At 42.2% G+C, this 17573-nt stretch overlaps 2 protein-coding genes across 2 annotated transcripts; one reads left to right on the forward strand and one right to left on the reverse strand.

Moving 5' to 3' along the window:
- Window positions 1-953: 953 nt before the first annotated feature.
- LOC137287220 (lambda-crystallin homolog) lies at window positions 954-8476 on the forward strand. Its single transcript, XM_067819408.1, has 6 exons — window positions 954-1114; window positions 4753-4987; window positions 5185-5346; window positions 5913-6107; window positions 6870-6975; window positions 7775-8476. The coding sequence occupies exons 1-6, from the start codon at window positions 1074-1076 to the stop codon at window positions 7984-7986; spliced, it is 951 nt and encodes a 316-aa protein (XP_067675509.1). The 5' UTR covers window positions 954-1073; the 3' UTR covers window positions 7987-8476.
- Window positions 8339-16397, reverse strand: LOC137287219 (lambda-crystallin-like). The gene is made up of 6 exons (XM_067819406.1): window positions 16071-16397; window positions 13959-14193; window positions 12791-12952; window positions 12375-12569; window positions 10268-10373; window positions 8339-9900 (listed from the first exon to the last, which is right to left on the reverse strand). The coding sequence occupies exons 1-6, from the start codon at window positions 16124-16126 to the stop codon at window positions 9683-9685; spliced, it is 972 nt and encodes a 323-aa protein (XP_067675507.1). The 5' UTR covers window positions 16127-16397; the 3' UTR covers window positions 8339-9682.
- Window positions 16398-17573: the final 1176 nt, after the last annotated feature.

A 17573-nucleotide genomic window follows, 5' to 3' on the forward strand; every position in this document is an offset into this window, starting at 1 on the left:
CATGTGAACCAATCAAATACTCGACATTCTTACATGAGGCTGGATAATAAATGATACCCAGCTGATACAAAATTGGCTGGCATCCATCAGAAAATCATGTATGTCTCTGAAGACTGTTCCATGTATTTACAACTTTGTGGTGGGGGAGATGGTGGATAGATGGATGGATTACCCCCTTGTAATTCAAACCAATAATAGCGATTTGTATAACTATTAAACAGCTATGAAACTTGATATTTTGTAGCAGCATTTAGAAGTTCCAAGATCTTTTATGGATAAATCTTCTTTTAATCTTTTACACACAACGTTTCGTGGTCATTTCAAATCCCTTCAGGTGAACTGACAGTGATATCACAACCGTGCCATGATGTCACAATGCATGAGACATTACAATAGCAGGGAAGGGTACACTATAAATGTAGAAAACTTACAGCTAGATCCATGCAAATAGTATTCGGACACTTGACGTAGTTTCCATGGACCTACATGTTACTTCAGTGTAGCATAAATAATTTTCATGAAGTGAGTTACGGGTGGTTGTTATTAAAATTTGATTGGAAATCATCTCTGCTCTGCGCACATAATTTCAGTAGAATTTTCCGACCACTATTTAGCTAATGACATCACATTTATCAACTTACGCATGGTTCCAACTTTAATTCCAAGCTGGAAATAATTCGCAGATTTGAATTTTGAAATGGCAAGGAAAAATCATGAGGCCTCATAATCTTAATTTCACTCTGTTTTATGTACTGTTTTGTTTAAAGTGAAATTCCTGGGAACGTTTTAGATCTACCTGCAAACAGACCACATACACGACATAACGGTACATATTTTTCTGTTTCTATTGATCAAGTTAATTCTACTGAGGGTGAGTTCGTTATCAACAGATGTAGGGCAGTACTCCCATGATACGCCGTGGTGCACTTATTTATTTGGAAAAGAGTGCAGGCGAAATGAGGACAAGGCAAGGCCGCCGCGCACGCCACAACCAGGTCGACTGACAAGCTCTGCTTATCTCCTCATAACAGCGGCTTCTGGTCACTTTGACCCAGTGACACGGATTGCCCACAATGGCAGACAGCGACAGCAGAAAGATCGCTATAGTTGGGAGGTAAGTAACGGGGGCAGCTGTAGGTGCTGTGGTTAGATGATATCCCCATAGCGGATACAGGACCAGGCGGATTCAACCGCTGCAGTTAAAGGTGATATTCCACATGCTTTCAACAATGTTGGCCAACATGCCACGCGCGTGAAGAAGAACGGCAACTCTGTTCGCCGAGTCTTTCGCGATCGTCTTTGAACTCTCTCGGTGTCAGAGTTGAGATCGAATCGGGGAGTACGTTATCTTTATTTGTTCATTCTGTTATATGGACATAAATTCTAACATAAAACACTTTTATATTTGTAATTAATATTGATTAAGGGTTTACTCTATGAAATCTCGTTTTTAAAAACAAAACAAAATGAAAAAAAACAACTGATACGACGTTGATACTATACTAAAACTTTAGTTGTAATATTACTTCATAGATGACTTATACAGTACGACTTCCTGTATAGCGTCCCAAACAGATCCCCTGGAACCCTTCACTGCAGGCTTTCTGATAGTGATTCTTTACAGCGAGCGCACCACTGATAGTACGTGATCTCGTTTTTGAGAATAATTGCCGCAAGTGTATAATAATTGTAGTCTGTCCTACAGTGAGTGAGTGAGTTTAGTTTTACGCCGCACTCAGCTATATTCCAGCTATATGGTGGTGGTCTGTAAATAATCGAGTCTGGACCAGACAATCAAGTGATCAGCAACATGAGCATCTATCTGCACAATTGGGAACCGATGACATGTGTCAACCAAGTCAGCGAGCCTGACCACCCGATCCCGTTAGTCACCTCTTACGACAAGCACAGTCGCCTTTTATGGCAAGCATGAGTTGCAGAAGGCCTATTCTACCCCGGACCTTCACGGGTCCTGTCGCACAGACGCTGAAGCAATTATATCTAAGAAACCCCATGCAAGTCTAGAAAATGTGGCAAGTCTAGATTGTCTTATCGCCAGGGCTCCATTTCATTACATTACTTTTTTTTACCACGAACTGTTTTCAGTAAAATATGTTCATTTCAGAGACAAGTTGTTAGTCTATAATAATTGGTGCTCTGAAGCAAAATATGGGTGGTACAGAGTAACTGCTTAGGACTGATGTGAAGCTGAATATCTGTCCCATATCTGTCATTACTTTAACATATTGCTGACGTACTTGTTTGTAGTCATGTGGTTTACTGGCCAGGCTGGTGACGATAAAATCTTATTTGATAATTTATGTAAATACCGGGAACAATATTGACCAAATTATTACAGAATACCGAACATTTGGCTTCACAAAGTACTTTGTCTAATTTCACAGCGTTTCACTCATTCTGTGAAAAGTTCTTGAAAACAAATCAAATTGTACATACTTCGCAGTGGTCGTGATCTGTACACAGCAATGATCGTGATTTGAAGACACTTGCAGGGATAGTGACTGTTAGTACGAACTTAGTAATATAAGTATGAAAGTGTCAAAATTATTGATTAATTGAATTTCAAAAGTGCAATTGTTACCATTTTCAGATCAGGTATCGTGGAATATACCGTAAGATGTGGTCATTGTCCTGTAATGGGCACTTTCAAGCAAACTGCAATATTCATTTCCACAGAAACACCAAAATTAAAAAGTATAACGAAAGTAAAGGCAAATACCACCCTTGTTGACATTAATCTTCCCACCCTGTTTAATATTCATCTTCCCACCCTGTTTAATATTCATCTTCCCACCCTGTTTAATATTCATCTTCCCACCCTGTTTGACATTGTGCCACATAAACTAGAAGAATCTTAATGACATTAAGTATTTGCGATCACTTTTGAAGGGTTCCTTTAGAAACTTCTAGCCCAGTGAAGAAATGGTGAAAACAGGTCATGGCGAGGAGAGACTATTGAAGACATGTTTTAAGCACCACGGGTGAATGTGGTGCAAAGACAGAACATGTTGCCACTGTTCGTCCATTGATTTCACTCGCATCCTCGGTACTTCAAACTGCTTTAAAGGTATTACCAAAAACAATCGCAAGTCTGGACTCAAACCTATGTCTGTGTCTTGTGTGTATAGTATTATTTCTCGTTTTCCATTACCAAGATTTGTTTGATAAGTTTTGATAAGTATGTTTTGTAAATAGATAAATAGCCTTAAATCCCCATGGTCTTTAGGATGGCGATCTACCTTCGGTTGTTGGCAATCTGTAGCCTGCTACATATTGTATTGTCTGTACTGTTAGATTTACAGGGTAGTTTTACTTCTGTATCTGTGGTATTCTGATTGTTTTAATGTCTACAAGTTGTCTTTTATATATTCTCGGTTTATGTGTCGTGTATGTCTAATTTTTTAAAGTCGTGATATGGCTGAAATACTGTCCAAGTGACTAGAGCTCTTAACTCACTCACTCAGTCGTCCTCTTTAGTGGTAGCCCTCCCGTTTGGAAATATAAACATTTTGTTGATGCAAAATTGGTCATACAAGTATAAATACTTCTAGCAGCATCCAAATGTATTCATTAAGGTTTATTTTCACTGAAGGCAGAACAGTTTTTCCACAGCTCGAGGATAACCCACATATTAAAAAAAATGGTTTTACATAAGTCTTAATATGAGATCGAGGTCTATATGCAGAGCAAAATCTTTACTATTTAGGCCAAGGGTTTCATTGGTAACTAAGTTTTTGTGATAAACACGTCTTCCAAGTCCATCACTTAACACTTACTGGTGCAATTATCTAGTCATTCACTATTGAAGGGGTCGTTGTCGGCAAGGATACTAGTTACAGATGTGTATCCCAGGTACGTTTTTGTACTGAAACTTACCCAAGCCTAAGCCAGGGGACAGAAACGTGTTTTTAGACGAGGTCATTCCGCCGTTTTCTTGGCCGGAATGACCCGTGAAAGTCTGGGGTAGAATAGGCCTTCTGCAACCCATGCTTGTAAGGCGACTCAGCTTGTCGCAAGAAGCGACTAACGGGATCGGGTGGTCAGACTCACTGACTTCGTTTGCACATGACATCGGTTCCCAATCGCAAAGATCGATGTTCATGCTGTTGATCACTGGATTGTCTGGTCCAGGCTCGATTATTCACAGACCGCCGCCATTTAGCTGGTATATTGCTGAGTGCGGCGTAAAACTTAACTCACTCACTTACTCACTCACTTGATCGGAGTTGTTATACAGTTGTATTAGCTGCCTTTATGGCGTTATATATGAAAGAACTGTACACTGTGACATTTCACTATGCACAATACCATTCGGAATCTGGCGAACGCGATAAAACTACATATTGTTTCGTGTTTGGATTGAAAAAGATGGACTCGACTCCTGTTTAGGGAATACGGGGTGCGTTTCTGTTTTAGACTTTGTTTACAGTACATTTCTGTATATAGAAACGTACCTTGGGTACATATTTGTAGTTCCTCTGCCGACAGCTATCCCTGCAGGTCCAGAAAGCCATCCGTCTGGTAAGAGGAGCAGATGGCCTGACATGTCTGATGGATATTATTCGTATACCATATGGTCATGGATCTGTGATAGTCATATCACTTGATTGTTTGGTCGAGACTCCATTATTTTCAGACCGCTTCCGCCACCTGGTGCGCATATTCTGGAGTGGGGTGTTAAAATAACTGACCAATAAACAAATAGCAACCAGTTCTTATGACCTCTTACAGTGGCCTCATTGGACGCATCTGGTCCATGATATTCACTGGCGCTGGGTACCGGGTGTCTATATACGACATCAGCCCTGACCAGGTTAAAGGCGCTCTGACCTCCATCCAGGAGTCCTTGGCTCGGTATGAGAAGGAGGGCAGTCTCAGGGGGAAGTTGTCGGCCGCAGAACAAGCCCAGCTGGTGACCGGAAGTAGTGATCTGGCAGAGTGCATGCTGGGTGCCAAACATGTACAGGTACAGGTCATGATTTTGAATTATTGTGGGTAGTTAAGATATGTGTTACATAATTGAGACCACTTTCAACACTCATAATTGAGACCATTTTCAACACTGCAGTGTCCCAGTGTCTATTTCAAAATTGTGAAATGTTTAAAGAACACATTGTTCTTACTCACTCACTCACTCACTCACTCTGTGCAATCTGTGTACAGGAATGTGTGCCTGAAGATGTTAACCTCAAGAGGAAAGTGTTTGAGCAACTGGACCAGCATGCAGAGCCACACATGGTCCTTGCAAGTTCAAGCAGCTGCATTTTGTCCTCTGAGTTTGCAGCAAACCTGAGGCATAGAGAGAATGTACTGATTGCTCATCCGGTGAGGGAATATGACGTGTTGAGTATGCAACTAACTACAGCTAGAGCTCTCAGTGATTGATAAACTGTGTTTCATTACATAATCAAATTCACCAGTTTTTATCTTCTTAGCTTTCGTTTCAAAGAGACGAAATATAAACAATCTCTATGAGATGGCAGAACAATGCAAAAGGTTTTCCATGTGATAAGGGGTTGTAGTATGTCCACTATGGTAATGACTCTTGAAGATCCAGTTAGACATGGCCTTCAGCAACCCATGTGACTAGGGAAATTGGGGGGGGGGGGGGGGGGGGGGGGTCAGACTCGATGACCTGATTGACACATTCATCGTGTCCCCATTGCGTAGTACGATGCTCAAGATGTTGATCACTGGATTGTCTGACCCAGAATCGCTTACTTACAGACCACTGTGGTACGTCTGGAATACTGTAGAACGTGGCCTCAAACAAAAAAAACTCACGTTAGGACTCCTGTGTTTGCAGACAGGGTAGACTAAATGAGCATGCCCAATGCTGACCAATGTAGTAATTAACTAGACTATGCAAATGATCACTCTCACTGCTGCAGGTGAATCCCCCCTACTTTATCCCACTGGTGGAGCTTATCCCAGCCCCCTGGACGTCCCCGGATGTGACGCTGAGGACGCGAGCTCTTATGGAGGAAGTAGGACAGTCACCCGTCACGCTGAACAAGGAGGTCCCAGGATTTGCCCTGAACCGCATCCAATATGCTATCATCAACGAATGCTGGGACATGGTCAAGGTAAGGCATCTAATGTCGTCTGCAACTTTATCTGGCATGCCAAAAGTATAGAATATGGTCAAGGTAAGGCATCTAATGTCGTCTCCAACTTTATCTGGCATGAAAAAGTATAGAATATGGTCAAGGTAAAGCATCTAATGTCGTCTCCAACTTTATCTGGCATGCCAAAAGTATAGGATATGGTCAAGGTAAAGCATCTAATGCCGTCTCCAACTTTATCTGGCATGCCAAAAGTATAGGACATGGTCAAGGTAAGGCATCTAATGTCGTCTCCAACTTTATCTGGCATGCCAAAAGTATAGGACATGGTCAAGGTAAGACGACTGATGCTGTCTCCAAATTTATCTGGTATCCCAGCAGTGTTGGACGTAGTCAGGGAAAGACATCTGATGGCGTCTCCAATTTGATTAAGCACGTCATCAGTATGAACATGTATAGACATAGTCAAAGTCAAAATCAGGGATATTGTGTGATCTCATTTCGTTGAAGTATGCCATATATGGTAAAAGCTAAGAATCTGTATGGAATGATCCAATGGACCTGTGATAGTCCGGGTTTGAATATGGCCTTCAGAAACCCATGCTTGTAAGAGGCGACTAACGGGATCGAGTGGTTCCCAATTGCGCAGATCGATGCTAAAGGTGTTGATCACTGGATTGTCTGGTCCAGACATGATCATTTACAGACCGACACTATATAGCTGGAATATTGCTGAGTGCGGCGTAATTCTTTTTAAGTCACTCAATCACTGTTTCCTTCCAGTCCGGGGTCCTGAGTCCAAGTGACATTGACCGTGTCATGTATGATGGCCTGGGGCCACGCTATGCCTTCATTGGACCCTTGGAGACAATGCACCTCAATGCTGATGGTAAGTACTGGCATGGTGTATTACGAAATAGTAATGATGCTCCCAGTTCACTTCAGAAATTTTCTCCGTCTGTTTCAAACTGTCCTTACAGAACAGTGATGTTGCACTGGACCATGGGAAGATCCACAAGATGTGATAAGGCACGATAACAAGAACTATCTAAAATGTAGGGTGTAGTGGCGGTGGGACATTGTGGTTAAAAGCGTCCGATTATGAAGCTAAGGATTCGGCTTGATTCCCTACATGGACATGTAAGATGCCCATTTCTGGCCACTGCTGTGATATTGCTGGAATATCGCTGAAAGCTGCATGAAACTAAACACGGCCCGTCAGTCTTAAATGTAGTGGAATGCAATCTTTAACTTGACACGCACATGTATCAGTGTATGTTGTTTGACACTGAACTAGAATAACCATGTTATCATGACTGTGTCATGCATAAAATCATAACTAACAACACATTGATACATAGATCAATGTGACTTCAACAGGTCCAGTGTGATGACTTACTCTTGGCATTCGCCTCCTTCGAAAAGCACAGATGGTTTTAGATAGAGCCTTTTCTATTCCAAATAATACCCAGCAAGATTTGTGTTAGTTGCTGGCGATTGTGGTTGCAATTGAAATCATGACGATAGATTTACTACAGTTTACTGAAGAAGTCAACGAGGACAATCTAGATTCATGTCTTCTTCCATGAAAAGTGATGGAATGCTTCTCGCACTTGGTTAATATTTCACACCAACATCTAGTTACCATTTGTGTTAACCTATTGTGTCCGGGGCACCTGTTTTTGCAGGAATCGTAGACTACTGCCATCGCTACGCTAATGGTGCCTACAAGGTGTGTGAGACGTTCAAACCGCCACCGGTGTTGTACGACGTCCCGACTGCCGAGACAGTGCAGCAGGAGCTCAGTCAGACAATTCCACTGGAAGCACTCGCTGACAGACGGAGATGGAGAGACGAACGCCTAGCTTCACTGGCCAAGCTCAAACGTGATCTGAACTAACACACCTGCACCTAATTGTGGGTGTCGAATATCGGTGTCGTTAAACTGGTTTCTTCTTGTCGTCACCTGTCGGTTGTCACCACTCCACGTTAGTCGTTGCGCATAAGGGAATGGAAACTAGTCTACAAGTGATGTGTGCCTGTCGGTGTTGGTAATTGTCAGTGTTGTATGTCTGTTATTTTGCGTGTCTGTCTACAAGACGTTGTCATATACGATATTTCGTATGAACGTTTGGATCACTGTTCCACTGTTTGCCATATGATACGATTACGGATATGCACGAGGCTAGTCTATTCAATGTGTAACGAGGAATACGTGTACAGGTTTAGGCAGCATCTCTATAATAAAGAAATCCACAAGTCAGATATGTTTATACAAGAGGGAGGAGGTGAATTCAGATCCGCGCTAATGTCACATGATTCAAATACATCTGACGTCACAAGATGACAATATTTATTACTCACAAATAAAAATTTGATCACCTTTGAAAGTGTGGCTTCATATTTACAAGACCTCTGGAGCGACACAGCAGTTAAACATACGTCAGGTTGCATACTGGACCAGCTCAGATACAGTTTGTGGTCGAGTGCTTCATTGATCATCATGCCGAACGTCCGAGTTCGACTCTCTATACGGTTCAGTGTGTGGAATCTTCTATTTGTACCCCTGTCATCTATTGGATTCTAATATTGCAGTGATGCTGAATGTGTGTTGATTAAAGGCACACTTTCACACCACGCATCTCTAATAATAAATAATGCATTTCTCTCAATAATAGTATCAGACCTCGGTTCGAATGCATTACTGCAACGTTGCATTAAATCGATTCTCGCGTTCTCTACTGGCAGAACATTATTTCACGCTAACTCCATAGAGTTATATCCCTTGGAATCCCCCATACGAATATCCTGCGCACAATTTGTGATTGAATCCAGTTCGACAAACACCAAGAACACCGCGTGCGATAGTTTACGATGTACGGGGTAACTGTTATTCTTTTTTTGGAAGCTTTTCGTCTCGAAATTTCAATTATCGATTTCAGGCATGTTGTAAAGGATAACAAGTGTTTTATTGCATCAGTTGGAAGCTATAGTCAGTGTATATGCCCTACCGTATATTATATGGTCAAAATATTGTGTGAAATTGTGCCTAAGAATACCATATTCCTTTTAAATAGTTGATCCGTCCTCGCATAACACAGTAACTAAAATCCTGCACAAAAATCAGGGGTTCTTATACTGTTCGTGGAACAAACAATCAGTAGACATGTCTGGATACGTGAGGTATGATAATAACATGTGATATTAGAGCACCGTGTCTTCGGAAGGGTGAGAGAGTAAATATACCGCCTATACAAACTTCCAGATACGGAGGAGTCAAGTCATTTCTCAATTACTATGAAACACATATGATAGTTTCGTCGAATAATAATATAGCATTTGTGTTTGAAAACAAATGAACACTAAACACAAACCTTTGCAATCCTATATAATAAATACAATATTCATTATCTAGAAGTGTTGCACACCACAACGATCTATTGGACATATCCACAAGAAAACAAAACTATGTCCCAAAGCCACATGCCGACAAGAACGTCATGGCGTGACACGCAGGCACTCATAAATGAAACACATTCGTAGTTACACAGTTCCATGCATCTGAAGACAGTATCATGTCGTCCACCATGTTGCTGCTATTTGTCGCTCAAGTCCCTCTTCAGTTTGGCCAAGCCCAGAAGTCTTCTATCCCGCCATTGTCGTCTGCTGTCCAGCTCTGACAGTGGACCCGCCACCTGCTCCATTCCTGACTGCACGCGCTCCATCGTGTCACCGTCCATCACTTCCGGGTCCCCGGCTGACCTTTGAACGCGATAGATCATGTCCCGGTAACGGTCACAGTAGCTCACAAATCCTGAAAGTGAAACAGGCAATATCGGTTGTCATGAGGTGGAGACTGTGAGACTGATAACGATGTTCACATTTAAAGTCACGGTTATGAAAGAACTGGATATTACATATTACAATTTGATGAAAGTATAGCCATGGCATATCAGTATCGCTATGAAACGTACCCACGCACATTATGTTCATTATGCACGCCGCACCTTAAGACAATTATCCAGTGATCAACAGCATGAGCATCGATCTGCGCAACTGGGAACCGCGATGGTGTGTGTCAACCAAGTCAGCAAGTCTCACCATCCAGTTCGCCTCTTACGACAAGCGCGGGCTGCTAAAGAACAACTGAAACCCGCATGTTCACGGGTCCATGTACGTACCATCTGCGTTGAGATACGCCGTCTCAAAAGGTCCAACAAAGGCGTATCTAACGCCAAGACCGGACGTCATGACGCGGTCCAGATCAGCAACGCTTACGATGCCGTCCTGTTGAACAGACAAAAGCATTAACCATAAGAATGTTAGCAATCTGTCCGGTAAGACACACAAAACATTGGCCAATAAATATTCCAACCATTTCATCATCCCGATGACAAAATATAGTACCTATCGTTAAAGAATTAGTGAGAATTAGTCAGCAGTATTCCAGCTATATGGCGGCGATCTGTAAATAATAGAGTCTGAACCATACAATCCAGTGATCAACAGCGCGAGTATCGATCTGCGCCATTGGGAACCGATGACGTGTCAACCAAGTCAGCGAGCCTGACCACCTGCCCCCGTTAGTCTCCTCTTACGATAAGCATAGTCGCCTTTTATGGCAAGCATGGGTTGCTAAAGGTCTATTTTACTTTGGACCTTCACGGGTCCTATCGCTAAGAAATCTCACAATGAACTGCTATAGTGTAAGCAACACATTACCCCATGGCATTGTCACAATGGCCTCCTGTATGATAAACAAACTTTAAGCTACAAAAACGTCACAGCATCATCCTGCTGCAGGCTCGGAACATCATGCTATTGCAAAGGAAATGTAACGATGACCATCCGCAAACATTATCTCATGACATCGTCACCACGGCTTCTGTGTGATAAACAAACCATTAACCTGTATCAACCTCTCCATGCATCTTGTAAAATAGACGGTATTGACTTTCATAATCTCATGCCATTCGTAAGATAGAGACATCGACAAGTTCCGGATAATCTATAAGCGTTAATTCATACATACATCGGAAGTCAATGACAACTACAGTTTTATCAGAAATTCGTGACGTTTGAATGACAGTGTTTCACAGTTTGGAGAAGGTGTGTCACTGATACATCATCATGTTACTGATACATTACATCATTAAGTCAGCGTGTACGTTCAGTATATCCTGGACTAAAAATGACCAACCTATGATGACACAGATTATGTCTGTATGTCCATACATGTATATGTAATTGTACTGCAAGTGCCGCTTGAAACTTGATTTGGACACTCCTTGACTTTTGTTGTCGCAGCGTATCCAACACAACCATTTCGTGTATATAAATAATGTAACATACTGTTTAATGGACGGCCATTTGTTATTCTTGGGGATGCTTCAGTTTTCCATAAATATATCGAATAATTCCAAGGATACACTGGATGTGTTATAAAACAACTGAATATTGTTGAACCCCACATCTCCGCGAAAATCCAACGTTGTATGGCTCATATCAGTGACAGGAAAGGTATTGTGTCAAGAGCAAAACAATGGTGCCGGAGTATGTTTACCCTATTGCTAACATGTGTTTAGGGATAGCTGAATACTTTATTGGTAATATTTTCATTGTGACACATATACGCTATCGTCATATTTTGTGTGTAACGTAACATTTTCACCCTTTCTCCAAAGTTTCTATTCTCACGGATTAACCCCATTGCTAGCATCATATGCTGACCCAATGTGTTTACCCTATTGCTAATTTTACCATGATGACGTCATGTTTTACGTTTTGTTAACATTTAGATGTTGACGCCACGTGTTTCCCTTTTGTTTCCCTTTTGTTAACATGTCCATGTTGACGCCACGTGCACATCATATCGTTAACATTTCCACAGAGGTTTTATTTGTAACGTAACATGTTTACCCATTTTGTGAAAATGTCCATGTTGATGTGGTATGCCCACGGGGAAGAGTTTACCATATTACCAACCTTTCCATAGTTCTGTGTAATATACTCACTCTCATATGTATTCGGGGCAGTAGAGGTAAGGTGGTGGTTAAAGCGTTCGCTCGTCGCACCGAAGACCTGGTTTTGATTCCTCATGGGTGAAGTTTATTTGTGGTGTTCCCGCAGTGATGATGCTGGAATACTGCTAAAAGCGGCGTACACCTGAACTCGCTTACTCACTTACTTACAGTGTCTATCTTGATTGTTACACTTGTATGGTGAAGAACATGTCATCTAATGCTAATAACATAGTAGTATGATGGCGTGCTGACGTCATCTCTTTACCCTGATGAGACGCCAGCCTTCTCCAATGATAGCGTACTGGATTCGGTTGAGAACGAAACCGTCAATCTCCCTGTTAAGAACGATGGGGTCTTGTCCAATGCACTCCATCAACGTCCTCGACGTGGGCACGACGTCTTCGGCAGTCCAAGGGGCGGGGATGAGCTCGACCAGCGGGGCATAGAAAGGTGGGTTGACCTGCAAGGGACAAAATGTTGTAGACAAAGATAAATCCCGACTGATTCTTAAAAAAAAGCTGAAAGATTATTATATGGGCATCGATCTATGCGTTTGGGATACGATGACGCGTCGATCAAGTCATGAATACTTCATCTGGGCAGGTACCATTATTAGCAGGGGTACAGCTTAATTAAGCCTTATGCAACCAACTAATGGAAAGATACGGGTTAATAACATACCGGGTGGACGACGAGGAACCGCGATCTGTTGGTCAGTTTCTCGGAGATCAGTGATGGTAGCAAGGCGCTGGAGGAGCTAGCCAGGATTACATCACCCGACACCAGACCGTCTAACTCTTCCCATACTTTCTGTTTGAGCTCAAGCCGCTCTGGGACACATTCCTGTGACAGTGGAGACACGAGACATATATCAGTTGTCTCCACCCATTTCTTGAAACTTGGTGGCGTAGGGTAATATACTTACCCTGATGTGTGCATAGGGGTAGTCTGGTGGTTAAACCATTCACGCCCAACATCCAGTTTCGATTCCCCACATGGGCACAATGCGTGAACTCTATTTCTGGCGTTCCCCGCCGTGATGTTGCTGGTGTAAAACCACATTCACTCACTCACCTATATCTCGGTATCCATAAACATTCCAGTAGAGGCCATATATCAGTTGACCGTGTCAAGAGTCTCCACAAGGGACCATATACATAAATTATCCGTGAAATTTTTCCTCATATGTTTCAGTTGACATCAACTCTCGTGCAAAAGACAGTAAATAAATAAATAAATAAATAAATAAATAAATAAATAAATAAATAAATAAAAAAATAAATAAAAAAATAAAAAGTAACAATTATTCGATGGTCACGTATTTGAACTACGGGAATCGTAGATATTTTTGTACACTGGATTTGGAGTTTGTCAACGATTCTCAGTCAACCACTGTTTTGATAAACTTCTATCCCTTTTAAAGAAAAACAAATTGCTTTTGTCAATGCTACTTTTCAACTACTTTCTAATCCCCGGCTGTAAGGTGCTCTCAATCAAACCTTCCATGAAGGTTTATATCAGGTAACATTACTTGAATGGCACATCACAACTGTCCTGGTATAGCAGTTTCATAAAGCGATCTTAGCTCTACGACTTGCGCAACTATGAGGTTCTTGAGAGGTATATGGTATTCAAGTATAAGACAAAATATTTATGGATCTTCTCACGAAGGGGCAAACAATAACACAGAAACGTTGTGTATACAATACAGAAAAAATGTCAAACGTAATATTTTGTCTTACGTAGTGACTCTGTGTTAAAAGTATGGGAACGACATAGTTACTATAGTGGGTGCGTTATGATCGCTTGTAGAAACGCGGCTCTGAGCCAGACATCGTCTCCCTTTTACCTGGATGTAGAAGGCGCCCTGAAGACAGTCTTTGACGGAGTCCGCGGGCGAGATGCGCTCCAGCTGCTGCTGGGGACTGAGAGATCCACGGGGAAGTCCCTCCTCCTGAAGCTTCTGCAGCTGGGCCCGGATGTCGTCCAGGGCCCGGGACACCTGTTCTGGGTCCACGTCATACAGGCTCACCTTGTAGCCTGCACAAGCGAACAGCATGCACCAACTCCGTCCAATCAGGCCACTGCGAACGAGTGAGTGAGTGAGTGAGGGTAACATCAATAAGGGTTGTGAACGCGAGACGAACTGACTATACCAAACCCTCAAGGCAGTCATCCTTGATTATTGAGTGGATTCTACTCCATCCTGTTGTTTATTCTCTAAGCAATGTCATCCAAAGACTCACCCATGATTACAAATCACTCAACAACATCAGATATGCCCGTTTAAAAAAACGACACAGATAACGATCACTGGATACTCAGCGAAATCACAGCAATGAGTTGCATATAGTTTAACATATTGTATTCCCAGAATGAAAAGGGTCGGGGGCAAGTTCTTGTAACTTATAAAACCCCTCCACTTGGCTGGAATGAGTAGTATCACCTGCACTTGACATGGAGCATGCGCGCACGGTTGTTGCATTTGGAGACAGATGGCTGCTGATGTCTGTTATGTACATCTTTATCAAAAGAGTCACTAAAGTTCCTGTTTCTATCCTGATGTTCACGAGTTGTAGTATAGTCAGGCTTACAATACCATTTACATGTCATCCATTTCTAACGAATATATAATGAATATTGGTCAGTCTGAATTTGATACCCGCGAAGGTCCGGGTTGGAAGAGGCGACTAACGGGATCAGGTGGTCAGGCTCGCTGACATGATTGACACATGTCATCGGTTCCCAGTTGCACAGATCGACGCTCATGGTGTTGATCACTGGACTGTCGGGTCCAGATTTGCTCATTTACAGACCACCGCCACATAGTTGGAATATTGCTGAGTTTCGCGTAAAACTAAACTCACTCACTCTTGAGTTTGAACGGTACTGTTGATTGTGTACCCTGCTCGAGCGTCCAAGACACAGGACCTTGTTCTCATGCTAATTAACAAGTTCATAACGAAAGCTTGCAAAGTTGCAGTCAGTTCCTCTACGAGAGTTCTGCAAAGGATCGGGAGATCAACTGGTGCTGGGTGACGTGTGTACAGTCGACCACATGCAGTGGAGTACGTCCAGTAGGAGTTATCCCTAGCCAAACCATGACCGACCCCTGCCAAATCGCGATCGGTTTTGCGTGGCCTCAGTTACATCTGTGATCCGCTCTCCATTGCGACGATAAATCCTCTGCCGACCATGATGGAAGGACAAATTGAATCTGCGCACCGAGTTGCACTAATTCAAACCCCGAACCATCCATTCATTCATCCAGATAAGTGTTCAGCATTAAACTTTTAGTAATTCATTCAGTTGTACGTTCACCAATACAACCATCTAACCATTCACTGAATTAATTAGGAGTTTATTAATGCAAATCACACGAAGCGTGAGCGATGATAATGAATAGTAAGCAGCCAAGATGAGATCGTCTGAGGCCGATCTAGGTTATCAGTGTCGGTGTACTCAGAGGACGGACCAAGTAAACACACAACGTGATCTATATATCCATTCGTCCATCCAGATTTCAACGATCTATATAATGCAGTGAAGTGCTCCATCAACAATATCGCCACTGTGGGCGTTTCATACACAACATACGGTCATTAAATCATTGTGTTTCGCTACACATCAAAATAGTATGCATATGAAATGTTAAAGCGGGATTTCTTAATCTGAAATCGTCATCCAAACGCAACCTATGCTGTTTCTAGCGTGCTCTCCACAGAAGTACCAATTATCATAAAAAACCTTTAGGTTGGTGAAACTGTAACGTTAACGTATATTAATTTGTACGCATTTATATTTGTACCCACCCGTCGTATTTTACTGAATACAACTATCCGCATGGTCTTTCAAATGCGTCCCACACCTTTTTGAATAACTGTTCCTAAAATATGTGTGGAGATATATGCAAACTACATCAGGACCATAAAAGAATACCACACACTGCCCCTTCACCTACCTGCCAATCACTGCAACTTTCTCCTCGCGAAGGGGCGTGCTGGCTACGTCGGCCATGATGTGTCGTCTGCTGATGGCAAACTGTGCTTCACCCACTGCGCATCACACTGACGGTCGTGACAGGAATGAGATAAACGTACGGTCCGGTTACAGTTTCGTGATGAGCAATTCAGGTGAGACGGGAAACACCGTAGAACAGAGGGAAAACACCGTAGGTTGCGTTTTAGTGATGATTTCTGTTCCTGGAACAGAATTCTACTCAGACTTCCCCATTTGGACTACATACTATTTGGATGTGTAAACATACGCTAGTCCTTGGTCGCTACTTATCTGGGTCACATTCTGATATGAAGTAACGCGTTATAGTAATGTATAATAGCTTGTATATGAACTTGTATATATGCTTACAGTGCGGTTTTCCTTAGCACGTACACGAAACATCAGGGTATGACAGACTAACAGGTGACATATTTTCAGCACGTTCACCCAGAACACAGACTGAAAAACTATTTAAATGTAATAAATATGGCCTTTCGGTTCAAATATGGGTCGGTGGGGTAGCCCTGGGACTTTCTTGAAGCTATGGAAATCTAGACTTTCCACATTTTCTAGACTTACATGGGCTTTCTTGGATATATATACTTCAGGGTCTGTACGACAGACTAGGTTATCGCTTGAAGCGGCGTAAAACTAAACTCATTCACATATACGGAGTTGATCACCCCAGTCTATATAAACTTAGTCTCAATACTTTCCGTTACACTCCACTACTGAGTCTAACGAAACCTCGTAGGAGATCGCGTCAGGTAACCTTTCAGCAACCTATGACCGTCCAATCAAACGCGAGAAGGCTGATCAGACAACGTCTTCTGTTTAAAGTTTGGCGGGACTAAAAATGGGTAGTCATTGACTCTGATCTCTTAATAAACGTAAAACACCTGTAGCATATATGCTTAGGGCTTTTTTGATGACATTGTTACCATTAGCTAATATTTCCGCGAGATGACATCCTTGAATATAGACAAAAACGCTATTTACGGTGACTGTTTACTCACTGTTGACAGTATTGCAGCGTGGATGTAGCATTCGGAATCGTTCGGGCACAAACCTTTCCGAGGTAAAAGTTCAAAAGGTATGCGCGAATGTCCACTTTAGCGATTTGGTATGCTGTGTTCTGATTGGTCAATGTCAAAGGTTACCTGACGCGACCTCCACCTCAGTGGTGGAGTGTAACGAAAAGTACTGAGACTAAGTTTACTTAGACTGTTGATCACCCAGTACCACATGATGTCATACCACCTAGCAGTTCTCATGTGTTCTCTTTTGACATTCCGTTCTGTAAATTGTAGTAACATAATTTTGCAGACGCGATTAGATCTATACTACAGACACGTAAAGGTAGGCTATCCCTCTCTGTAACAACTGATATTTAATGTCAGGACTCATTCGACATTCATTTAATTCATTAAATCGAAGTCAGTAATGTGAGATGATAGTTAATGGG

Source organism: Haliotis asinina, chromosome 6 (genome assembly GCF_037392515.1).
Source record: "Haliotis asinina isolate JCU_RB_2024 chromosome 6, JCU_Hal_asi_v2, whole genome shotgun sequence".
NCBI classification, from domain to species: Eukaryota; Metazoa; Mollusca; class Gastropoda; order Lepetellida; family Haliotidae; genus Haliotis; species Haliotis asinina.

Excerpts from the sequence above, each read along its gene's own strand:
- LOC137287220 (XM_067819408.1), top strand. The coding sequence starts at position 1,074 with ATGGCAGACAGCGACAGCAGAAAGATCGCTATAGTTGGGAG. Across the intron at positions 5,347-5,912 it reads ATGTACTGATTGCTCATCCG|GTGAATCCCCCCTACTTTAT; the intron begins GTGAGGGAATAT and ends TCACTGCTGCAG. Across the intron at positions 6,108-6,869 it reads AATGCTGGGACATGGTCAAG|TCCGGGGTCCTGAGTCCAAG; the intron begins GTAAGGCATCTA and ends GTTTCCTTCCAG.
- LOC137287219 (XM_067819406.1), bottom strand. The coding sequence starts at position 16,126 with ATGGCCGACGTAGCCAGCACGCCCCTTCGCGAGGAGAAAGTTGCAGTG. Across the intron at positions 14,194-16,070 it reads AAAGTTGCAGTGATTGGCAG|TGGCCTGATTGGACGGAGTT; the intron begins GTAGGTGAAGGG and ends ACTCGTTCGCAG. Across the intron at positions 12,570-12,790 it reads GGTTCCTCGTCGTCCACCCG|GTCAACCCACCTTTCTATGC; the intron begins GTATGTTATTAA and ends TGTCCCTTGCAG.